This window comes from Myxine glutinosa, chromosome 1 (genome assembly GCF_964187855.1).
Source record: "Myxine glutinosa chromosome 1, kmMyxGlut1.1, whole genome shotgun sequence".
Classification (NCBI taxonomy): Eukaryota; Metazoa; Chordata; class Myxini; order Myxiniformes; family Myxinidae; genus Myxine; species Myxine glutinosa.
This window is the reverse complement of record NC_136261.1, coordinates 172,062,471-172,088,837: the sequence shown is the minus strand read 5'-3', so window position 1 is coordinate 172,088,837 and position 26,367 is coordinate 172,062,471. Positions and strand designations below refer to the sequence as shown.

Sequence of the window (26,367 nt, the reverse complement as noted above, 5' to 3'; positions counted from 1 at the left end):
AAAGTTGATGCAAACAATTCCTACAGGTGTCCCAACCTCTGCTGATTACTTGATTACAAACCCCCTGTCTTTATAAAAGCAGTATTGGAACAGACTGTTATTTCACCCTCTGAAGCATTATTTGGACAATATTGCACTGCATGAAGTAGTACATTGGAAACTGGAGGAAACTCTGACAGGAAGAGGTCTGGCAGACCCAAAGCCACAACAGAATCAGAAGACAAGTTTGTGAGAGCCAACAGCTGGCGTGATTGGCAGCTCACAGGACAACAGCTTCAAGCACAGCTTAACACTGGTCGAAGTAAGCAAGTCTCAGTTTCAACTGTGAAGAGAAGACTTCGAGCTGCAGGTTTGACAGGTCGAGTGGCAGTAAGAAAGCCATTGCTAAGATGGTGAAATAATAAAAAGAGTTTTGCCTGGGCCATGAAGCACCGCCAGTGGACTACTGAAGACTGGAAGAAGGTCTTATGGACCGATGAATCAAAATTTGAAATCTTTGGTTCATCACACAGGGTTTTTGTATGCCGTCAAGTAGGCAAAAGGAGGGTTCCTTAGTGTGTGACACCAACTGTCAAACATGGAGGAGGAAGCATGATGGTCTGGGGCTCTTTTGCTGGATCCAGAGTCGGCGACTTGCACAGAGTGACTGGCACCCTGAACCAAAAGGGCTACCACAGCATTTTGCAGCACCATGCAATACCCTCTGGTATACGCCGAGTTGGTCAGGGGTTCATCCTACAGCAAGGTAATGACCCTAAACACACCTCCAGGCTATGTCAAAACTACCTTCGAGGAAGAGAACAAGACGGTAGGCTTCAAATCATGGAATGGCCAGCACAGTCTCCAGACTTAAACCCCATCGAGCTGGTTTGGTATGAACTGGACAGAAGGGTGAAAGCAAAGCAACCTACAAGTGCAACACATTTGTTGGAACTTCTGCAACAGTGTTGGGAAGAACTTCCTGAACAAAATTTGATTTCCATTGCATAAAGAATGCCACGAGTGTGTTCGGTGGTTATATCTGCAAAAGGTGGCTACTTTGCTGAGTCAAAAATTTAAATTAAATTTTGTTGTACAAAATGATTCTATGATTTCTTTTTTTATCTCCAATTGTTTATTTGTTCTATGCTTAATTTCAGAGTACATTGAGACATTAAACTGCATAAATTTCAATAAAAACTGGAAAAATTGAGGTGTTCTAAAACTTTTGACTGGTAGTGTATACATATATTTATATATATTTACACCCCATGTAAAGTTTTGACTTTTTCAACATATTTCAACATATAGCTATTTGATCTTCATTTCAACAATACTGATAGATAAAGGTGATATAATATAACAAATATCATGAAACATTTACATTTTGTAGTCCATTGTATAATTTAAATAAACATAAATGCAAATTTCACATGTGGAAAAAGTAAGTACACCCCTACATTTATCACTACTTCAAATACCTAAAATTAGAATCAGGTGCACCAGCTCAGGTGCAAATGATTAGAACATCATTAGAGAGGATCTTGGAGGAACCTGTCTTATTTAAACCTCAGACATTTAGTTTGATTTGCTCTTTGTTGTTGAAGTGTGCGGCGTCACCATGCCTAGATCAAAAGAGCTCTCTGAGGCCTTCAGAAAGAAGGTTATAGATGCCTACGAGTCTGGGAAGGGATTTTAAAAGATCTCCAAACAATTTTAAATCAATCATTCGACTGTCCGGAAGATCATCTACAAGTGGAGAAGATTCCAAACAACTGCCAACTTGTTCAGGCCAGGCCGCCCCAGCAAGTTCAGCCCGAGAGCAGACCGCAAGATGCTGAAAGAAGTCTCTAAGAACCCCAGAATGTCATCACGGGGCCTTCAGGTAGCTCTTGCCACTGTTGATGTCAAAGTGCACGAGTCTACCATTAGAAAGAGGCTGCACAAATTTGATCTACATGGGAGGTGTGCCAGGAGGAAACCTTTTCTGTCCAGAAAGAACATCAGGGCAAGACTAATTTTTGCCAATGAACACCAAGGCAAAGACCAGCACTTCTGGAACAATGTGCTCTGGACAGATGAGTCAAAGGTAGAGCTATTTGGCCACAGTACCAGAAGACATGTTTGGTGAAACCCAAAGACAGCATTTGACCACAAGAACCTGATACCAACTGTAAAGCATGATGGTGGAAATATTATGGTTTGGGGCAGCATTGCTGCATCAGGGCCTGGGCAGCTCACTATCATAGAATCCACTATGAATTCTTCATTGTACCAGAGGGTGCTTGAGGATAATGTGAGGCCATCTGTCGGGAAGTTGAAGCTCAACCGAAGGTGGACCTTGCAACATGACAATGATCCTAAACATACCAGTAAATCCACCAAGGAATGGCTGAAAAGAAAGAAATGGAGTGTTCTCGAATGGCCAAGTCGAAGCCCGGATCTAAATCCCACGGAGATGTTGTGGGGGGATTTGAAACGAGCTGTGCATGCAAGAAACCCCTCAAACATCGCACAGCTGAAAGAATTCTGCATGGAGGAGTTGGCAAAAATTTCTTCCAGTCGATGTCAGAGACTGGTAGACAGTTATAAGAAACACCTACTTGAGGTTGCTTCTGCCAAAGGGGGCAATACCACCTATTAGAGCCAAGGGTGTACTTCCTTTTTCCACATGCTAAATTTGCATTTATGTTTATTTAAATTGTACAATGGACTACAAAATGTAAATGTTTCATGATATTTGTTATATTATATCACCTTTATCTATCAATATTGTTGAAATGAAGATCAAATAGCTGTATGTTGAAATATGTTGAAAAAGTCAAGACTTTACATGGGGTGTACTTGCTTTTTCAACGTGACTGGAGCTGAGAGGTAGTGTATTTACCTTTGACCTGTTTAGTCTTGGTTTGATTCAAAACCCCCGTGACCCAGGTGTTTCACAGGCAAGGTGTTGCATCAGTGAGTGCACCCTTCTACAGCAAACATTATATCATTGAGTTTCAGTACTATGGCCAGATTCTAAATTCCTACACTGATTTACATTGGGCAGTTTATCACTAACAAAGCCACAACTCTATAAAGTACACAATAAGCAGCCAGGTGCTGCCTGCCTCATACACATGATGATAATTACCATATCTATCTATAATGCCAGTAATCTCTGTGTGTCTGTCTGTGTGTCTGTGTGTTTGTCTGTGACCGCTGTTTCTCGACAACCACGGGTCCGATATACTTGAAACTTGCCAGGTATATTGCTGGGGACCCGAGGATGTGCCTTTTCAAGGTTTGTAATTAATCGGACAAGTACCTACCGAGCTATGTCCAAAAAACGCTTCAACCAATCAGAGAGCAGCGAGCTATCACGTGTGCCGAACCGTTAATGCAATGCAAGCGTTAATGCGTTAATGCAAGGCTTTTCTTTTTTTCCCTCTTCTCTTTCTACTTTTCCTTGCGATTAAATTGCAAACAGCCAAAATACGTTGGCGCTAATTGAATAATTGGCCATTAACACTAAAATAATCGTAACTGCGATATGCCAACTTCCGGACAGTGCAGCCTTCCATGTTGTTGTTGTTTGCAGCAGCTGTTTGCAGCAAGGCAAGGCTTTTCTTTTTTTCCCTCTTCTCTTTCTACTTTTCCTTGCGATTAAATTGCAAAAAGCCAAAATACGTTGGCGATAATTGAATAAATGGGCATTAATAGATAGATAGATAGATATGCGATATGCGAACTTCCGGACAGTGTGCGCGTTACGAGCTGACCGCCATTACGGTACGTAATTCGATTTCTTATGTGCATTATTTCTCCCAATTCAGTCAGAGCGAAGGGCGGAAGCGAAGAGCGTTGTTATTTTTTGTTTACGGGCGTACGGGCGGGGTAGAGCGTACGGGTAGCGTTTTTTTTTTTTTTTGGCAAGGAACGGGCACCCACGTACGGGCAATGCCCTAGTTAAAGACAATGTCAGTTTGTGTGTTTGTACAGATGTCTGCCCCCCTTCATAAGGGTAGGATTTTAAGGTCAAATTTTTAACACGAATGGGTGTTCACTACGGTCTATTTTTGAGGATAAACAAACTCAAAAAACATTTTCCATAAAAAAGTAATTATGTCTCTTCTATTGGGATGTAGACGGTGGCTTGCAAATCGACTCTCAAGGGCGGTGTACAGAAGTGTTTTTTTTATAACAACAACTGCAAGGCGCAAGGAGGTGAAATTTGCTGCACATGATGTGCAACGTGCACAGAGTAAAACGAGTGTTCATTTATGTCCATAGGATGTCTAATAAATAAAGAAGATATAGCACACCTGACACTAGGCCGAGGCTTCAGACTATGGCACACTCACGAGGCTGCACTGTCAAATAAGCTGTTCCAACCAGTCATTTTTGATGGGCTTTTTACTAGTGATTAATGATGATAATGCTGATGATGATTCTGATGGTAATGTGTGTCTTTTTCTTACCCTCTAAACATACCCACCAGCAAAGCAGTATATAATTTGTGACCATCAGCGAGCATCATTCTATTACCTTTCATCATTGAGCAGGCGATGCAATCCTCAAGCATTCCCTTGCGAATCATACAGTGCGTACAAACAGGGACTTTGTCTCAACTGTACAGAAGTGCAGGGATTAACTCACTGCCCTCGACCTGGTAAGCTTATTGCTGCGGCGACTTAACTACTACGGTTTAAAAAAATAGCTTTCTGTGTGTCCTTCGGGAATGTGAAAGGCTCTTACGTCACCCAATAAATTCCAACATCCAAATATATGATGAAAATGGGTTGGTTATGATTCTTATATAGTAAAAGTTAACCTGTGTAATCATCATCATTAATTCATTTACATTTGAACGAGCAGGATACCCATCATACACAGACAAACCTTATTTATAAGGAGTGGAGATATTAAAAGTATGGCTCTTGCCAACAACATGCAGACAGACAGACAGGATGAAGAGACTACACATATGTATTACAAAACACAGGAGTAATCATCTCAAACTTGGATATAATGCACATTCAAGGTTAAAAAAAAAGAATCAACTTATGGTCAAATTTGATGGAAAAATGTTATGGTTAGGTTTGACAACTTTGTCAAACTGTGCTGAAGGCCGGTTGGGCGTACCGGTCAAGCCCTTCGGCCATGCTGCATACCTAAAATCATGGGTGGTGCAGGCAATCATACATTCAGGATTGGGCTTGGACAACTTTGCATAGACCATGTTCAAGGTAGAATATCAACATGTGATTAAATAACTAGATGTACAAATGTTGTGGTTATATTGGACAACTTTGTGAAACTGTACTTAAAAGCCATTTGGGGTGCAATATTAACATTGGTCTGTGCACATACGCCCACACACATATACAGACTTGGCATTTAATATGGAATTTTTTTTTTTGTGGGGGTGAACTTACTTTTCAAGATGACTTAGAACCAAAAGTTCATTGGAATTATGTTGAAATTATTCTAGATTTTGTTAATGTGACCTTTAAAAGAAACAAAAACCACATTTGACATTTCGAAGCAAATAAATTGATCCTTGAAAGTGATGTAAACTGATATCGAACTCAATTCACGGACAGTACTGTGTTAAACTTCTGTACGTTTTCCAGAAGTATCTCTTTATTTTGCACATTAGCCAAAAAAAATTTCAACAAAAGCAAAAGCTAAATTATGACTGGGATTACGGACAGTAGAATTACAGTTCCGTACTTCGTGTAACCCCCACGAGCATTCAGGAGAGCACGTACACGTGGAGGCATGCTGTTCACGAGATTTGCCAAGGTTTGGACAGGAATCGCTTGCCATGCAGTGACAATAGCCTGCTGCAATTCACGCACAGAGGTCGGCTGCTGGTCCAAGTGGTCGATTTGACGCGTTAATTCTGCCCACAAGTTCTCTATCGGATTCATATCCGGGGACATGGCAGGCCACTCCATATGCTCGACACCATGGTCAGCAAGAAAGTGTTGGATCGTGCAAGCACGATGAGGCTGTGCATTGTCAGCTTGGAAGACAAAGTTTCCTCGAAAGGCTGCACGAGCAAATGGAAGCAATGTTTTTTCCAGAATGACCCTGTACTTGAACTGGTTCAGGTTTCCATTCAGAACAACCAGGTCAGTTTTGCCCCCTGCATGAAAAGCAGCCCAAACGGTCACCCTACCACCTCCAGCTTGGACTCTTGGCACTATACAATCTTCGTTGTGGGCTTCATGCACTTGTCTGTGCACTCGGACGCGGCCATCTTGACGATAGACCAGAAATCTAGACTCGTCACTGAAGGTCACATGATTCCAGTGTCCTGGCTGCCATTGACGGTGCTCTCTGGCCCACTGCAATCGGCGCTGGCTATGTTGTCTGTTCAGGCGTGGCTTTCTCAGGGGATGCCTGGCACGATAGCCTGCTTGAACCAGTCGTTGATTGACTAGCCTTATGGATACAGGCACATTTGTCAGTTGCTGCCACTAAGCCCAAAGCCGATTAGCTGACTTGGTACGGCCATTACAGACTAACCGGTGCAGCTGGCGATCATCTCTCCTTGTGGTTCTGCATGGACGTCCTGGCCTCGGTATTGGAGTAGGGACACCCCTCTGAGCATTTCGTTTCAGGATCTTTGACACCTGACCTTGAGTGATGCCATACTGCCGAGCAATAGCACGCTGTTTCATGCCAGAATTTCGTAAAGCCACCACTCCATGACAAACAGCATTGTCAAGTTGACGGACCATCTCCAGAGGAAGCGGGAATAACTTTTGTAGACGTGCAGCAGTTGTTTTCCACAAATACAGAACGCAACAACGCTTATATACCCGATTGTGAAGCCAATCGTCAAATGTACCTGTCCTTACATTTTGTCATGCCACTTGTGATATAATCCTGTTATTGACTTCTTGCTGCGAAAGACAATCAGTGACATGGTTCTTTCAACAAAGACATCACCGAAGGGTAAAAGAAACTCACCAGATTGATATACTGAGTTCAGAAAGTAAACCCAAGTCAAGAAAAAATATATATTCCATATTAAATGCCAAGTCTGTATTTATATACACACACGAACACACACGTAGACACACACACACACACACACACACACACACACACACACACACACACACAGACACACACACACATATATATATATACACACACGAACACACACGTAGACACACACACACACACACACACACACACACACACACACACACACACACAGACACAGACACACACACACATATATATACACACACGAACACACACGTAGACACACACACACAGACACACACACACAGACACAGACACACACACATATATATATACACACACACGTAGACACACACACACAGACAGACACACACACACACACACACACACACACACACACACAGTTTTCTTATTTGATGGAAATAGTAGGGATAATTGAAGATTCAATTCAGAATGTCCTTTTAGCCTTTGGTTGATGATACGATGGAGACTGTTGGTAGAATTGCGCATCTTCCTGTTATTGCTTTTCCTTTTATATCACTTTTAATTACTTTAAAATTAACTTTAAGCAAGTAGAGGTACACCAAATGAGTATACCAAGCAGACGAAATATCAACGGAAGGAAAGTAATGAATGTGCCCCCTTTAAGTTCCCAACTCCCCTCAACCTGTTTAAGCACATTGGCCAAGATGGTTTAACGAGGTGTGATTTCTGCATGCACAGCAGCTCCATACTTGGAGGTACAATTAAGAGTTCAGTGCCAAATGAGGAGCAGTGTCAGTGAGCCACTCGCAGGTGTGGCTGATCACCTGACAAAGTTGTCATGTATACACCTAATCCCTACCCCATAGAAAAGGAAGAATTATAAACTGAAACAATTACATCAACAAATTATCTTTTGTACTTTTGTACGTTCTCTAGTTTGGTAATGTAAACACTGTAACGTTTTACTTGTGACGAGTCATTACAATGCTCAAGTCATGATTTTGAAGTTCCGACAGATTTGGGTTTTGAGTAAGTCAATCCAAGGGTTCAACAGTCCTGTGTGTCAGTGAGTGAGTGAGTCCTTACTGGTTTTCAAATATACTGGAACCTAACAAAAAAATGAGTCAAGGATTCTTGGACAGTCACGAATGCTTATCCACTTCCATTCAGTTCCTCGCCGGATTTACAAGTTACACACCTTCCTGCTTATTCCATACAGGTTACCATATCAAGTGGCTCACGATGCCAATCCAGTTCTCCAGTGTGAAAGCTTATGTGGACACAGGAAAGGAACAACCATTTTGCGGTGTGTATATTTAACATTACACATCAAAACAACAAATGAAGATGTGTCACAAGTAACTTTTATGTGGGTTATTCTCTGAAACTAATACATATCTAAGTGCAATAAAGGGAGGTATATTTTGAAATAAAGCGACTATCTAATTCTAAATAAATAAATAAAATGATGGTGTCTATCCCTTTGTCACATTTACCACCTCCTCGCTCAATGCTTCGCACATCATCACCAAACACTGTGGGCATAATTCAATTACCCTCGCCACGCCATTTAAGGTGGACGGAGGTTATGTTTTCACCCTTATTTGTTTGTCTGTTTGTTTGTGTGTGAGGAGGATATCTCAAAAAATGTTATTGACAGATTCTGTGCACAGATCAGGTGTGTGACAAGGACAAATTTATTAGATTTTCGTGAAGATCTGGATCCGGATCCGGCTAGTAGAATTTTTATAGTAATTCTTCACCATTGAGTGATAGGAGGGTTAGGGGGGACGATATATAGCATGATATCTCAAAAAGTTATGGATGGATTCAGACGAGGCTTGTTGGACAGGTAGGGTGTGTGACAAGGACCAATTGATTAGATTTTGGTGAAGATTGGATCCACATCTGGATCCGGATACGAGAATTTAAAAAAAACTTTTAAATTGATTTTTCACCATTGAGAGAGTGGGGCCAAAAACAAAAACAAACAAACAGTTATGTACGGATTCAGATGGAACTTGGTGGATGAGTTGGGTTGGTGACGATAATAACCTGATTACATTTTCTTTAAGGTACGGATGCAAATCCGGTCTATGAATGGTCTGCGAAACGTAAACTGTTGAGCCTGCCAGAGGTTTGCACTCAACGGAGTGACTTTCTAGTTAACTGATCCCCTGCACAGCAGGAGACGGGGTTTTGCAATCACTTCTGTGTGTGTGTGTGTGTGTGTGTGTGTGTGTGTGTGTGTGTGTGTGTGTGTGTGTGTGTGTGTGTGTGTGTGTCTTTCCAGGCCGTAACATTTTTTTTTTTTACCATTTGAGCTATTGTCATAAAAAAATTCACCAAAGATTCAGTATGATAACACGGAGAAGGCAGATTAATAATTTTGTCAAAATGTCAAAAGGTCAAATGTCAGCATCACATAAAATCATCAACTTTCATACAATTGACCTGAAATTTCAATTTACCATTTGAGTTTTGTCATCAAATATTCAACAAAGGTTTCTCATGATAGTATGGAAAAGCCAAATTAATAATTTTGTCAAAAGGTCAAAAGGTTAAAGGTCAGCATCACTTAAAATCATAAATTTTCATCCAATTGACCTGAAATTTATATTTACCATTTGGGTTTTGTCATCAAATTTTCAACAAACCTTTATTAAGAGAATATGGAGAAGACATTAATAATTTTGTCAAAAGGTTAAAAGGTTAAAAGTCAGCATCACTTAAAATCATAAATTTTCATCCAATTGACCTGAAATTTAAATTTACCATTTGGGTTTTGTCATCACATTTTCAACAAACCTTTATTATGATAGTATGGAAAAGACAAATTAATAATTTTGTCAAAAGGTTAAAAGGTTAAAGGTCAGCGTCACTTAAAATCATAACTTTTCATCCAATTGAGCTGAAATTTAAATTTACTATTTGGGTTTTGTCATCACATTTTCAACAAAGCTTTATTATGATAGTATGGAAAAGACAAATTAATAATTTTGTCAAAAGGTTAAAGGTCAGCATCACTTAAAATCATAAATTTTCATCCAATTGACCTGAAATTTAAATTTACCATTTGGGTTTTGTCATTAAATTTTCAACAAACCTTTATTAAGAGAATATGGAGAAGACATTAATAATTTTGTCAAAAGGTTGAAGGTCAGCATCACTTAAAATCATAAATTTTCATCCAATTGACCTGAAATTTAAATTTACCATTTGGGTTTTGTCATTAAATTTTCAACAAACCTTTATTAAGAGAATATGGAGAAGACATTAATAATTTTGTCAAAAGGTTAAAGGTCAGCATCACTTAAAATCATAAATTTTCATCCAATTGACCTGAAATTTAAATTTACCATTTGGGTTTTGTCATTAAATTTTCAACAAACCTTTATTATGATAGTATGGAAAAGACAAATTAATAATTTTGTCAAAAGGTTAAAGGTCAGCATCACTTAAAATCATAAATTTTCATCCAATTGACCTGAAATTTAAATTTACCATTTGGGTTTTGTCATTAAATTTTCAACAAACCTTTATTAAGAGAATATGGAGAAGACATTAATAATTTTGTCAAAAGGTTAAAGGTCAGCATCACTTAAAATCATAAATTTTCATCCAATTGACCTGAAATTTAAATTTACCATTTGGGTTTTGTCATTAAATTTTCAACAAACCTTTATTAAGAGAATATGGAGAAGACATTAATAATTTTGTCAAAAGGTTAAAGGTCAGCATCACTTAAAATCATAAATTTTCATCCAATTGACCTGAAATTTAAATTTACCATTTGGGTTTTGTCATCACATTTTCAACAAAGCTTTGTTATGATAGTATGGAACAGACAAATTAATAATTTTGTCAAAAGGTTAAAAGGTTAAAGGTCAGCGTCACTTAAAATCATAAATTTTCATCCAATTGACCTGAAATTTAAATTTACTATTCGGGTTTTGTCATCACATTTTCAACAAACCTTTATTATGATAATATGGAGAAGACAAATTAATAATTTGCTCAAAAGGTCAAATGTCAGCCTCACATAAAATTGTCAATTTTCATCTGAAAATTGTCAAATTTACACATTTGGTCACTGAATTGATTCACCAATCAAAAGCTACAACCCGATTGCTTTTTTTTTTTATCAAAAGGTCAAGGTTGCGTGAAACCTGAAATTTAAAGAATTTGCATATTGGGTCACTGACTTGGTTCACCAATCAAAAGCTATAAGCTGATTGTTTTTTTTAGATCAAAAGGTCAAAGGTCAAGGTTGCGAAAAATCGCCAATTTTCACCTGATTGACCTGAAAATTTAATAATTTGCATATTGGGTCACTGAATTCACGAATCACTAATCAAAAGTTCACTAATCACTTCTCAAATCAAAAGTTCACTAATCAAAAGGTAGGCACAATTGTTTGTTTTTTTAGATCAAAAGGTCAAGGTTGCATAAAATCCCCAATTTTAACCCAATTGACCTGAGATTTAAAGAATTTGCATATGGGGTCACTGAATTGATTCAATCAAAAGCTAGCTAATTATTTTTTTAAGATCAAAAGGTCAAAGGTCAAGGTTGCGTAAAATCACAAATTTTCACCCGATTGACCTGAAATTTTAAGAATTTGCATATTGGGTCACTGACTTGGTTCACCAATCAAAAGCTACAAAGTGTTGTTTTTTTTAGATCAAAAGGTCTAATGTCAAGGTTGCGTAAAATGGGCAATTTTCACATGATTGAATAAATGAATAAGAATGACCGTTTTAAGGCCATTTTTCCCCGCTAGAGCGGGGGTTAGCCTTGCGGGCCCCATGACAATCATGGTTCCCTGTTTGAGGCAATGTTTTTATGGCCGGATGCCCTTCCTGACGCCAACCCTTAGTCACCTCTTACGATGCGCAGGGATACGGTGTACCTATTCTAAATCAGGGTACACACCGGGGATCATTCATCCCAGCAAGCTGGTACTCAATTTGCCGACCTCGGAAGGATGACAGGCTGAGTCAACCCCTCTGGCGTTAATTCAGCCATCAACCGGGATTCAAACTCAGGATCCTAAGATCCCAAGCCTGCGCCCTAACCGCTAAGCCAACACCAGGCTGCTTTTAAACCAGGCTGCTTTAAATTTATAATTTTTCACTTGATTGACCTGAACATTGAAAATTTTGCATATTGGGTCACTGAATTGGTTCACCAATCAAAAGGTAGGCAGTGATTGTATTTTTTAGATCAAAAGTTCAAAGGTCAAGGTTGCAGAAAATTATCAATTTTCATCCAATTGACCTGATATGTTAAGAATTTGCATATTGGGTTCACCCAATCAAAAGCTCGAAGCTGATTTTTTTTTCTTGAAGCTCAAAAGGTCAAGGCTGCATAAAATCATCAATTTTCATATATTCTTTAACCATTTTCATTATTTTGAGCATACGGAAAACATCTGAATACAAATTGATGCTGTTGGGCTTTGCATTTTCGGATGCTTTTCAGTTAATGTTTTACAATTCCACTTACATATTGTAAATTTACTTCCAACTTTTATTGCATTTGATCTAGTCAAAAGTATACCTTTCTCGAAGCATTCACCACGCCGAATGAAGTCATGGCTTTCCATTGAGCGGTGTTCAGGTGGACAGCGCTTCAATCCCAACAACAACGAGATTGTTGATGTTCATCACTGGATTGTTTTTGTTGTTCTCCTACGGTGCTCCTATCCTATCATATATATTCCACATTACCTTAACAGGCATACTCGTTTATAACACTGTATATCCATGGCCTAATGTCAAAACCTCATAAGTGCACATTTGGCTATTTAAATTTATTTGCAATTATCCTTACACAATATTGTTTTGACATGATAATATGTGTACACAAAAATGATAGCTACTTTGCTCATCAGTGCACTATTTATGGAACTGTGGTGTAGAATTTGATTGTAAAATTATTTCAAGAAGTATTTCTGCTTTTCTCAAAAACCGTGAATTTACACGAACAAAGTTTCGACTTCAAGACATTTACATGTTCTCGAGGCTCTCGACACAACTATGAATAAGTAAAATTCAAGGTAGAAAAACAATTTTGTGTTTATTATAACATTTGCTACCTTTGTACCTAAAAATAAGAATGGGAAATGGTGTCCATGCAAAGTGGAAATAGAAAGGTAGGCGATTAATTTGATCTAAAGTTCCTGCATTTCAATACAATGCATTGTACATGACTTTAAAGTGACAGAAATAGTGACATTTGGACATGCAACAAGTTTTCTTTTTTGGGGATTAGTTTTGTATTTTACAATGAATCACTATATTTTAAGTCCAGAATACTTAAGTTGTAATTTTAATGGTTTTTATTTTTTAATTCGCAACATATGAAGCTTTGCAAATTCTCACTAGATTCATTATATATTCGTGTAATTAGGTCATCTCATCTCGATGCTCGAAAAATGGGTCATGGTTTCCGGATGTCTGTCCGTCCATCCGTTAAGTTTTTGCTATTTTTGCTACTCCTCCATTATCACCCGGCTGATTGTTCTGAAACTTGACACATGAATACAAGACAGCAGCCTGAACAATCGCTCAGGCTTAGATTTTTCGATTTCGGATCATAGTGATTCCCTTGGGGGGGGGGGGGGGAGGGAAGGCTGGGGTTAACACCCAAACTTTGGATCCCTACTTGTCCTTTATTTACCAATCGATTGCTCTGAAACCTGGTGCAGCCCTTCTCGTCGATGGGCTGTACGATCGCTGGTTCTTAGATATTTCGATTTCGTATCAGGGACCCCCCCCCCCCCCCCCCAGGGGATCAGGGCCCTCCCAAGGGATCAGGGGGCCTCCCAAGGGGGAGTGGTCAGTGGTCTGAAGTACAACCTCAAGATGACCATCAGCTCACTCGGGGCTAATTTTACTTTCTTATGTTTTTATACTGATATATTTGCCTGTAAAAAAAATAATGCCACATCGACTGATTGTGTGTAATAATATTGCTAAAGGTTTTCTCTACTGCAGAGGACAAATTTAAGAGTAGCATGTAGCTATCAAAATTGATAACACAACAACTTTGGGCCAACGTTGGGGTAACGTCAGCACCGTCGTTCGGTCAACGTCAAAAACCAACGTTGGGCCAAAGTCATTTTGTCCTGGCGGGCCAACGGTGGGTAGACGTTGGAAGGGATGAACATTTTGGCAGACAAATGTAAAATGGTAAAGGATTCATATTTGCCCACATTACTCCAAATAAAGGTGTTTTGTACAAGGTGTGAAATTTATTATAAGCTTGATATAACTATCTCTCAACCCTCCTAGCTTCACCATACCTAGTGAAGATGAGCCAGCGGGTCTCAAAATGGATCCGCCTCCAGATGAGGATGGTTACCACTGAAGGTCTCACAAGCCTCGCCACATTTGAAAGGTTGAGTTGTGTTTTTAATTAACTTCCCTTTGCTGCCGGCCATGTGACACGGTTTTTATAAAATTGGCCATAATTATGTATTTATCACTTTTAATACCTCTTAATAACATTTTTTTAAACGCTTTTAAAATGCATTTTAAAATGACTCTCCTTACCACTCCATCAGGAACAACCCATGCATTCTTCTTCTTCTTCTTCTTCTTACTACTCGTCTTCTTCTGACTTACTTCTGACTTACACACTTCTTACTACTATTCTGAACTTGTTCTTCTTCTTCATGTGATAGCTTCATCTTCTTTTTCACAAGGCTTATCTCCCAAAATATTTTCACTCAGATTAGCTTAGTTCATCTACCCTCCTCTTGTACCTACAGCACCATGTTCCTCCATGCCTTAAATGGAAAAGTTTTTTTAACACCTCTTCCATGAAATCTGTCTACGTATGCCCAGTTTGGGAATCTTGAGAAGTCAATTTTGCAGAGACTGTTTGCACACTACAGTAAATTCCCCTTCATGTCCATTAAGGGCAGCAAACCCCTCCGTCAGTACCCTCCCGCCTCCCTGCTTCCCCCTCGTCCCACCCCATCACAGCTTCCCCCTTGTTTCACCCCCTCTCAGCTTATTCCTCTCTATCCCCTCTTGGTTTCCCCCGCCTCACCTCCTCTCCTACCCCTCCCACTCTCTTTTTCACCCACCCTACACCTCCGGCTTCCCAACTGCCCCACACCCACCCAAATTCCTTCCTGCCCCACATCCTCACCTCCCAACTCCCCCCACCCCGCACCCTCCAAGCTTCCCCCGCCAGGCGCCCTCTCAGCTTCACCCTGACCCATACCCTCTCCTTGCTCTTTTACACATTCCTGCACCATAGCAATAGCTCTTCTTCCCTTGTCCCTAACTGTGTGGAGCTCAAACATCTGAGGCCTCTGCTCCTACGTGACAGGTCTTGCAATCCAAGCCGTTGCCGATAAATCGGATGCCATCTGTTTAACATAATCCTTCCGCTCACAGGACATCCCTGACTCCTTATTGTCATTCCCTGGTTATTGTCTCTTCCGATTTGACCAACCTGAAACTCGTCCTGGCGGCAGAGTCACACTGTTCATCCAGAACTCCAGTTCTCACTCTGAGTGTACGGTACTGCTCTTACACTTCCCAAACCCCAGGAGTATCTTTGGCTGCAACGTCCCCTCCACTCCCACCTCTTCTTTGTGTGTTGTACCGTCCTCCAAACAGTGACAACTTCATTTACATTTCTCTCTCAGACGACATGGAGCAACTTTACCCATTCATCCCAACTGTCTCTTGGTCATATGTGGGGATTCTAACTGTCACCATGCCAACTGGCTGGGTTTTTGCACCTCTCTCACCAGACATTCTGTGACTCCGTGGGACTGACTCGATCTCTAAACTTTCCCACCCGGATCTCTGTCAATGGCAAATCCTCCCTTCTGGATTTGGTTATGATCAACTTCCCCACAAATGTCTCCTGCTCTTCCTCTACTCCAATTGGTTAATCCAAGCAATCGTATGCTTGTTCTCAGATATGTGAGTCTGATAGTACACTCAGGCAAACTGGCAGGGACTGAAAGGAGCTATTGCACTTTAGGGCTGGTCTATCATATCTAATGCCCCTGATGTTAACTCAACCTGGGAATTCTTCCACAGAAACCTGCTCCCCATGATGCACAAATGTATTCCATCTCATCTTCAGTTATCACACCCATCCTCACGCCCATGGTACAATTAATACTAGTGAGACAGTTGCCTTGAAAAAAAACCTTACCTCCTCTTCCTTCAATCAAAGGGGGAATCCGACAAATGGCAACCTGGCAATCCGCATCCTGGAATGGCAATCCGCATCCTGCTTTACTCTCCAAACGCTCTGCCGACGGTATCCAAGGGAAACTCCATTCTTGGGTTACTGACTTCCTCTCATAGCCAATGTATGATTCTCAATGGAATCCTTTCATTTCCTCTTCCTGTCAAAACTGGACTGCCCCAAGGCATTATTCTCAGCCCTACCCTATAGTATTCCTAATCCTCATCAACAATCTCTCTGACTCTCTAGAAAATCCTCTTCATCTTCATCATTTGTGGGCTTCATCATTTGTGGCACATTTTTGTGGGCTTCACTCCACCCTCTGCCATGACATCCCTCATTCTTAAGATTGCCAGGCAGCAGCCCTCTCTGAAAGATATATTCCAAATGCCAGTCAAACACTTGGAATATTTCTTTCAATCCTGAAAAATCTCACACTCTCACTAATTCTCTCATAAAAGACCATCTAGCAAACCCTCCCATCAATCTACTTCGTAAACAAACCACTTGAAGAGGTTAAGTCACTCAAACCTCTGGACCTCACCATCAGCCATGATCTTTATTGGACAGACCATATTTCCAACATGGCCTCCAATCCAAGTGCCGATTGGGCAGCTTCCATCGTGCAAGAGCTTTCCTTGGCCAATCTGAACTTTTGACAACTTACAAGGCCTTCATTTGCAGCTTCATCGAGTAATGCTCTGCCTTTGGGCTGGCGCCCCTGCCTCAAATCTTGCAATTCTTGATGCCGTGGAAAGTAAAGCCCTCAAAATCGTTGGGATCTCTCCCGTTACAAAACTGAGTGTCTAGGCAAGCTGTTACTCTCACATCACAGACAGGTTGATAGCCTCTCTATTTTCTACTCCCTTCGTTTTGGTCTTGCTCTGCCCTGTCTTGGCTAAGTCCCGCCAAATTTTCTGCAGGGTCCACACTGTCTGCCAATAACTATTTTCCTGTTAAATTCCTGAAATGCAGGCTCGCTGCTACCCTGCACTCATTTGTTCCTCTTTTCTCTAGCATGTGGACCATCTTCCCCAGTCTGTCAGTCCCATTGTTCGCTCCAGGGCTTCAAGAAAGATGTTCACCACTACCCCCATCCATACTCCCAATCTCTTCCACCCCAAGTTACCCCATTCACAAGCACTCCCTATTCCAGGTTATTGTGATCCCTCTCCCCCTCTCCCTCACCTCTTTTTGTTTGTTAGTTGTCGGTTGATTTATGCCTTTTCTGTTTCATCCCCACTTTTCCCTTCCGCTTCTTGTTGTTGAACTCAGCTTGTGTGCGGTTTATTCACCCCATGTGTCCTTCTCCTCCTCCCCTTGATCTCACACTCACCTCTACTCTGTTGTTGGTGTTTTCTCCTTTCCATTTTGTTACCTTCCATTTTGCTCAAGATCTTCCATGAACGTCCACTACGTATTTCCGAAAAAGAATGTTAAAGGGCAATAATGTAAGTTCTCTGTTTCCTACAATATGCACAACAGACATACCTTCGATTAATTGGTGATCAGTAATGATCAAAAATGAAGGGAATTTGATGAATTAAAAAAAATTAACTAAAAAAAACCCCCACAAATTTAAATGCTGGAAATCCTCTAGGACATGCACATTCTTTTGGCAAACTCCTCCCTGTTAAACATCCCCAAATCCAAGCTAACTGCACACATCATCTTTGTTTGTCATTCTCTTACATTTTGGAACTGTTCAATCCCACTATTCTCTCCATGGCATCAAGGAGGTATAGTGCACTCTCTTCAAAGTTGAATAGGTTATCGTGAGAAGACGCAGCTATTTAGCAAGTTGCTCTCTTCTTTCCATAAAGTCCAAATCTCACATCCATAAAAACAACAATCTGAAATCAAGCTCTTTACAAGTCGCTCCCTGAATTTGTTCTAGTTATTTTCCTTCTATGAATATGTAACGGGATGTCAACCTATTCATCACTATCCCATGTCATTATCATCCTCCATTCTCATCCACAATCATTTCCAACCCGATCTAAACGAACCCAGCCCTCTTATACTTGCGGGTTAGTGCGTTTCCTCTCCTCCAGTTTATTCGGAGTATGAGTACATTTGAGGATTGCGCAAATTTCAAAGAATCGTGTGGAATCTACCATATAAAACACAATGTCAGTTTGTGTGTTTGCACAGATGTCTGTCCCCCTTTATAAGGGGTTTTAATGAAGGCCAATCTTTTAACATGAATGTGTGTTCACTACTATCTATTTTTGAGGATAAAACAAACTCGAAAAACATTTTCCATAAAAGAGTATTTATGTCTCTTCTATTGGAATTGTAGACGGTGGCTTGCAAATCGAGCCTCAAGGGCGGTGTACAGAAGCGTTTTTTAAAAAATAACAATAAATACAAGGAACAGGGAGGTGAAATTTGCTGCACATGATGTGCAACGTGCACAGAGTAAACTGAGTGTTCATTTATTTCCGTAGGATGTCAAATAAATAAAGAAGATATAAGCCTGACACTCGGCCGAGGCTTCAGACTTTGGCACATTCACGAGGTTGTACCGTGGAATAAATCGAATAAACAGGTCCAACCCATGACGGGCTTTTTACTCGTTGCTAATAAAAGCCTATTTGAACTCCAATTTCTCATACAAAGGCATTCGATTACAAATTAAGGTTTAACTGCAAAATATTCCAATTAATTATACATTAACTAATTACAATTGTAATTGAACCCAGATCAGTTACTCCCAATCAGTTGTGTCAGTCCAAGTGTTTTGTCAATTACTACTTTCAAGATCTCAAAGGTTGTATTTGGGGAAGACATATTCACAAAAGTTGCAAGAACTTCATATTGTACTTTTTGAGCTTTTGTTTTTTGTGAAAAAATTTTTTTTACTTGGTTGTGCTTTTGCTATATTTGTGCCTTAAGGATTTGCAACCTTGATGAAACACTGCTTTGTACTAGCTAAAATAAATGTTTAACCAAGCTACACGATCAAATATTTTTTATGCCTCCACCGCCAAAGGTGGCCGGAGGCATTATGTTTTCAGGTTGGCGTCCGTCCGTACGGGCTAAACCTCGTTTTTCTCAGCAAGCATATGTCCAATTAAGACGAAGCTTTCAGGGTAGGAGTGACACCCATGCACGATGTTTGTATGATAATTGTGACATCATAGGTCACGTGGTATGGCAGCCATCTTGGATTAAATGCAAATAATTAAAAAATTATTTCTTGGAAACCGCTGAATGGAAAAATTTGAAACTTGGCACATTATCAAGTACTCCCAATGGGGAACAAAAGCATGATCATGATGACATCATAGGTGAAGTGGTATACCAGGCAAAAATGTTATAATCGAATTCCTTATCCTAAAAATCTGAAATTGCTTGCACATGATCTATGACCCATTTGTATTGAAATATTAAATTTATGACATCATAGGTCACATGGGTTGGCAGCCATATTGGATTTAACCTAAATCCTTATAAAAACATCTTCTCCCAAACCACCAAATCGATTGACTCGAAACTTTACATGTGTCATTGACTAGGCATGGCGATTAAAACATGATCACGAAAACATCATTGGTCACATGGTGTGGCAGCCATATTGGATTGAAGGGAAATATAAAATAATTATATCTCTGAAACCACTTACCGTATTGATGGGAAATTTTACAAATATCATCTAGCAACACTGTTGCATATAGTTTGAAAATAATGACATCATATGTCATGTGGTTTGGCAGCCATCTTGGATAGAAAAACAAACCTTATCCGATCAACACAAAACTTCGCAAACGTGATACTCCACCCATACATATGCAGTGTGTACATTTTTCATGTCATATGTCAGGTGGTATGGCAGCCATATTAGCTTGAAAGCCGATATTTCAAAAAAATCCCTTCTCTGAAAGTGCTTCGCCGATCGATGTGAAACCTGTCAAGGCTGGTGAAAATGTGATACTTGAAAACAGCTGAAGGGATTTAAATTAAACTTGTTTATTTTTAGGACAGTGAAAGAGGGCATCTACTCATTGTGGGACAATGCGGAGGCATATTGGCGACACAGTCGCATTGCTCTAGTTTCTTTATAAATTAGAAACATTTTTGTTTTGCCATAAGCAAGTCCAGTGGCTAGCAGGATGGCCGAGAGGTATGCACTCTCGTTACTAAACTATCTAGCCTGGGTTTGAATCCCGGCCCAGCTATAAACTGGCATCCAAGTGTTTCACAGGCAGCGTGATTCATCAATGTGTGTGCTGCTCCTCGGATGGACACTAAACGGGCGTCCCGTCTTCCTACATTCATTGGTGGATGTTAACAATCCCATGGCGCTCTTCGCGAAGAGTAGGCAGGCTATCACCGGCAGCATGAACAAATTCCAAATTCCTGCCATAACCAGCAGCGGGCATTTCATCAGCGGCAAAGCCATGCCTCCAGCCAATGATGATACCCTGCAGCCTTCTGCTGCATGCAGAAGAAGAAGAAGCAAGCCCAACAACTGCATCAATTATCCAAATTTTAAAAAGCCATGAGATTACGATCACTTTTAAAGCCATGAGATTAATATTTCAGACTCCTTTGTATAGTATTCTGTATAGAATGCAAACAACAAGACAAGAAAAGATTTTTTTTTTCTCAATAAGATGGCGGGTTTAAGCTGTTGCCTTTTATATTAACCTAATGAAAAGCATTACCCTTGTGGTTGTGGCCCTTGTGTTGTTAATCACCTTGTTCATGAGCCACAGTAGCTTCACTTCATTAATTATATTTTTCCCAACAGTTCTCCAACCTCTCAATCTCAAGTTGTGGCATTTGGCGGATCAGCTGGTTTTCCACTGCGAGTTCTTGTTACGCTGCAATCTGGCTCTGTTAGCAGGAGGAGTGGGCCAAGGCTTAACGTGCGAACCTCTTTGCATTTCCTTGCACTGCCTGTACCAGGGTAAGTTTTTTTTGGCAAAAAATATTTCATTATCCGCATTGCCAATTAGAGTACAAGATGATGTACTTCATTGGACAAAGACAAAGTTGATTTGCATCTCAGAGCTCATTAATATGCATGTGCACCAGCAATCCACAAGGCACATGGATGCTTCTCTATTCCAGAAATTATAGAGAAAATAGGACTGGCAAGATGGCCTAGGCCCTAGAGGTACACACACTTGCCTCTAAGCTGTCTAGCTTGGGTTTGAATCTCGGTCCAGATATAAACTGTCATCCTGGTGAGTTACAGAAGAGAATGCGACGTATCGCCGGCACCATGGCCAAATTCCAACTTCCTGCCCTGACTTCCTGAGTCGGAGTGGTGAGCCAATCGGGATTGTAGCTTAGTTACTGATTCAGCAGGAACAACGCTCTGTATAGGGCATGGCACATGATGATGATGAAAATATTAGCATGTTGCTATATGCCAGAGTTGTAGATTTCCTTTTTCTCATGAAGAATGAAACAGAAAACCAAATACTGCATTGGAATCATCAGAAGGAACCAAAAAAATGTAAAAAGCAAAGATGGAGTCATCAGGAGGAACCTGGATAGGATTCGGGTTTCAGCTGCTACTCCTCTACCCTCAAACCCATCCAGGCACAGCCAAGTGAGCCTTACAGAAAAAAATAATACAAGAATTCACTTCTCCGAAGACAGATAAATAAAGAAAGAGAGAAATAAGGAAGAAGCAAGAATTAGAATGAATAAAGAGAAATATGAAAAAGTATAAAGAAATATGAAAGGGACAAAGATCCCTACCTCCTAGTCCTAGCTCCTTCCCCTCACTCCTAGCCCTGACTCCTAGCCCGAGCTCCTTCCCCTCACTCCTAGCCCTGACTCCTAGCCCTGACTCCTAGCCCGAGCTCCTAGTCCGAGCTCCTAGACCTAGAAAAATTTTGGGAAGAAACCAGATAGATATATTTCAGCATTTCTTCCTCAGGCAAAATGTGAACACATGCACTCATCATAGTGTGTACTCTGCCCAAAAGGAGGTCCTTGGCTCATTGTCTTCTCCATGTCTGTCTGTTCTGTGTCAGTCTTTTCATTTTCCAATAATAGCTTTAAAATGCTAAGTCATCCAGCATTGATATTTTCTTCCTTCCTCTTCTTCTTTTTCCTTGAACTCTTCCCTCCATGACGTCTCTGACTTGTCCATTTCCTCTTAGGAAGTGCCCTGCCCAGTTTCTCTGCTTTTCATAATTATAAACGTTCAACAAATTTCTTTGTTCGTTCACTCTCCTCAATACTTCATAATTTGTTACTTTGTCTGTCCAATTGATCTTTTCCATTCTCCTGCAAACCCACATTCCAAAGCTATTTAACAAGTTGGTCTCTTCTTTCTGTAAAGTCCAAATCTGACATCCATAAAAACCAACAATCCAAAACAAGTCGCTTCCTTCTCCAAGTATATAAATATTTTTGGGTAATTTTGAGATGTGCATCACACGTTGGTTTTTCCGATGTTCACTTTCATTCCAAAGTTCCTGTCTGCTATTCCTCATCTATCTACCAGAACTTGTAATACTTCTTATTTACTCGATAAAAGTGCTTTGTCATTTGCAAATCTAACTGATGTTACCATTCACCCTCCAATTTTAACATCATATTCTGTGTCTTCAAATACTTATTTCATCATTGCTTCTGCAATCCGCATAGGCATTGAAGAGGAATGCTGAAAAACAACACCCTTGTGAAACTCCTCTTTCCAATTACACATGGTTCCAACTCCCGGTTCGCCAATCTCACTGATGCTGTTTGTCGCATGTACAGATTGCTTATGAGTCGTCTATCTTTCCAGTCCACTCTCTCTCTCCTTCAGCACTGTCAAGAGCTTAATCATCCAGTCAATAAGCTCAAATGCTTCTTGAAAATCAACAAAACAAACATTAAATGTCTTTGCACAGTCAATATTTGAACATCAATGTTGTGTTCTTTCCCATGTTTTTAATCAACTCTGCAGGTATTTCATCTATTCCATCCGCTTTCCCGCTTTTTAATCTCATTTGCTGCTCTTACGTCGGAATTTATTTAATTTTTAATTAAAAATGTTAAAGTAAAAAATATATTTCCTATTTTTTTTTTATTTAAAAAATGTTTAAATTTTTTTAAATAAAAAATTTTTTTTTTCATTTTTAAAATTAAATAAAAAATTAAAATAAATTTTTTTTTTATATTTTATTTTATCTCTAGCATTGATGGTCCAATAAAATCCATGTCAACATTACTCTCTTCTTCTAGCTCAATCAATCCAGGTTTGGTAAATTTATTGTATATAGTTCTTCAATACTCTCCTGCCATTTCATCATGGTTTGTTAATAAGACACCTTACCTTACTCTATATTGCTGTTGTTACCTCCACCACCAGAGGTGGATGGATGTTATGTTTTCACCCCCTGGCTGTCTGTTTGTCTGTCTGTCCGTTTGTGAACAAAATATCTAGAAAAATTGTGGACAGATTGGGTCGAAATTTGGCAGAGATGCAGCGTATGTGACAAGGACGAAATCATTAGATTTTGGTGAAGATCCGGATTCGGATCCGGCTACTAGAATTTTTAAGTGATTCTTCACCATTGAGAGATAGGGCCTAAAACTATACATAGCAGGATATCTCAAAAAGTTGTGGACGGATTCGGACGAAACTATTTGGACAGGTTGTGTGTGTGACAAGGACGATTCGATTCGATTTTGGTGAAGATTGGATCCAGCTAGTAGAATTTTTAAAGTGATTCTTCACCATTGAGTGATATGGCCAACCAGGTGGAGGTTTGCTCTCTACTGAGTGCCGTTCTAGTTTTCAGTCTTTTATACTGGGTGCCACAAATTTCCTTTGCTTTTGCATACCTAAGGTCTGCTCTTCCTAGCCGATTCAATTCTTCGAGTATACCACACTGCTCTTTTAACCATTGTTCTTAATATCTTTTCTGTTTCTCTTCTTAGCTCGTTATCCAAGTGTCTATATTTCAGCTTGCCATCTTCAGTGTAATTCTTCCATTTTCTCCGTTCATCCACCTTTTTCAGCATTGCAGTTGTAACGCATGGTTTCTAAATCCTTTTTGTCCACCGCCCCTCCGACAAGGTCATAGATGGGGTACATTCACATGAACTCCGTCCGAACAACTGACCAACCATCCGCTCATGACTGAGCATGAATGAATGAATGAATGAATGAATGATCGTTTTAAGGCCATTTTCCCCGCTAGAGCGGGGGTTTTGCCTTGCGGGCCCCATGACAATCATGGTTCCGTTTGAGGCAATGTTTTTATGGCCGGATGCCCTTCCTGACGCCAACCCTTGGTCACGCTCTTACGATGCGCAGGGATACGGTGTACCTACTCTAAACCGGGGTACACACCGTGATCATTCATCCCAGCAAGCTGGTACTCAATTTGCCGACCTCGGAAGGATGACAGGCTAAGTGAACCTCCCTGGTGTTAATTCACCGATCGATCGGGATTCGAACCCAGGATCCGAGGATCCCAAGCCGGCACCCTAACCGCTAAGCCAACGCCAGGGATACATGACTGAGCATCCATCCACGTATTTTTGTGTACATGATACATGACATTTCAATACATGATACATACATACATGTATCATGATACATATCATGTATCATGATATGGCACATGGATGTGCCATATCATGATATGATATGGCACATATCATGTATCATGATATGATGTATCATATCATGTATCATGAGATGTATCATATATGTATCATGATATCATATATGTATCATATATCATGTATCATGGTACATTATATTTCAAAAATTGTTGAATATTTAGCTTTCCTATTACACAGATCTATTCCTCAAACCACCATAAGGTGGGAGACCTCAAGTAGCAGTTCCTTGTTCCTCTTAAAATCCCTTTGCTCTTTTCCCCTTCTTTCTTGACAGTTTCTTAAATCTGTTTCCATTGCTCATTTGTACTGGTGGTATCCTTATCTTGACCAGCTAGTGCTTACTTTACAAATTCTTCATTTTCTTCCTTCAGCCTCTTTAGGTTCTATCATTTTCTAATTATTCCACTTTGGATCTTCTGCACTCTAAGTACTGCTTCAATTTCCACAAGATTATGATCTGATTGCGCATCAGATCCTGGTTGATCTTTAAAATTATTACCACTATCCCTGTATCGTTGTTTCACCATTATATACTCATGAAGTCACCTTCTCCTATCCATTGGACTTCACATAAGCTTAGGAAGTTTCATTTCTCCTTTTCCATTTCTTGCTTTAGATTTCCCATCTAACGACTAAAAATTTATAAACACAGCTGCACTTTTTACCTCTGCTGCCAACAATAGTCATTGGGTACCAAGAGCTCCAAGATTGGTTGCAGTGTACAGTTATTCAATATGCCACAACTTAAGTTATGCTGATATTCGCACAGTAGGAGTGGTAAGTTACTGATCCTGGCATTTGACAACTAACCTTATGACGACCAGCAATGAGATAATTCCACTCACCGCCAACGTTCTGGCCGACCAAATAATTTGTCGCCCAACTAGGTAGTTCCCAAGCAAAGGGAATTTCCAAGCTGTCATCATGAGTTAGATAACCAGGAACACAACCAAGTGGTTCCATAGCAATAGGAAAATTCCATTTGAAAAATAATTTGAAAAATAATTTAAGAACTAATAAAAAAGCATAAAACAAGTACACATACATTCAAAGTACACCGCCCCATGCCAAATAATTAAATATGCTGCAGCGCGGCATTGCCGGGGCGCCTCCGGCGCCCGGCAATACCGCAGTGCAGCTCATTGAGGCTGCATTGGGAGGGAGAGGTGTACACTAATTGATTGATTAATTGTATAATTAAAATCAATAAAAGATTATCACAAAATATTTTCATAATCAATTGGCTAATCGCATAACTAAACCACTAGTGCTTCATCCGAAGATGTATCTTTTAGAAATTTAATTAAATAAGTCATTTATAAAAAATTAAATAATTAATTGATTACTCAATAAATAATTAATCGATTAATCAATAAATAATTAATAGATGAAATGATTAATCAATAAATCAAAAATATCCTTGATAGCCACATCACTTGGTCACTTATGTCCAAATATTAGCTTCCCAGCTCAAAAGGTGCCTGAGATATTGGCCAAATGAGAAAGAAAATAAATAAATGATTAATAATGAAAATAAATAAATAATAATCATAAAAAAATTAAATTGGTAATCAATTTGGTCAGAGAACACATAAACTACCA

The 26,367-nt window shown here is 39.8% G+C and overlaps 1 protein-coding gene across 4 annotated transcripts in view; it reads left to right on the top strand.

Annotated features, from left to right (window-relative positions):
• LOC137431271 (lipase member H-like) overlaps positions 1–26,367 on the top strand; it is a 133,655-nt gene that overhangs the window by 90,914 nt on the left and 16,374 nt on the right. The window contains exons 8-12 of one of the 4 annotated variants that reach the window (XM_068122414.2): positions 4,463–4,633; positions 8,171–8,257; positions 14,250–14,355; positions 20,933–21,091; positions 22,792–23,043. In XM_068122414.2, coding sequence (XP_067978515.2) covers positions 4,463–4,633; positions 8,171–8,257; positions 14,250–14,355; positions 20,933–21,091; positions 22,792–22,798 — 530 coding nt within the window. In that variant the 3' untranslated portion in view covers positions 22,799–23,043. Of the gene's footprint in view, positions 1–4,462; positions 4,634–8,170; positions 8,258–14,249; positions 14,356–20,932; positions 21,092–22,791; positions 23,044–26,367 lie in introns of those variants that run through there. The other 3 variants (XM_068122404.2, XM_068122431.2, XM_068122424.2) reach the window with 3 other exon arrangements.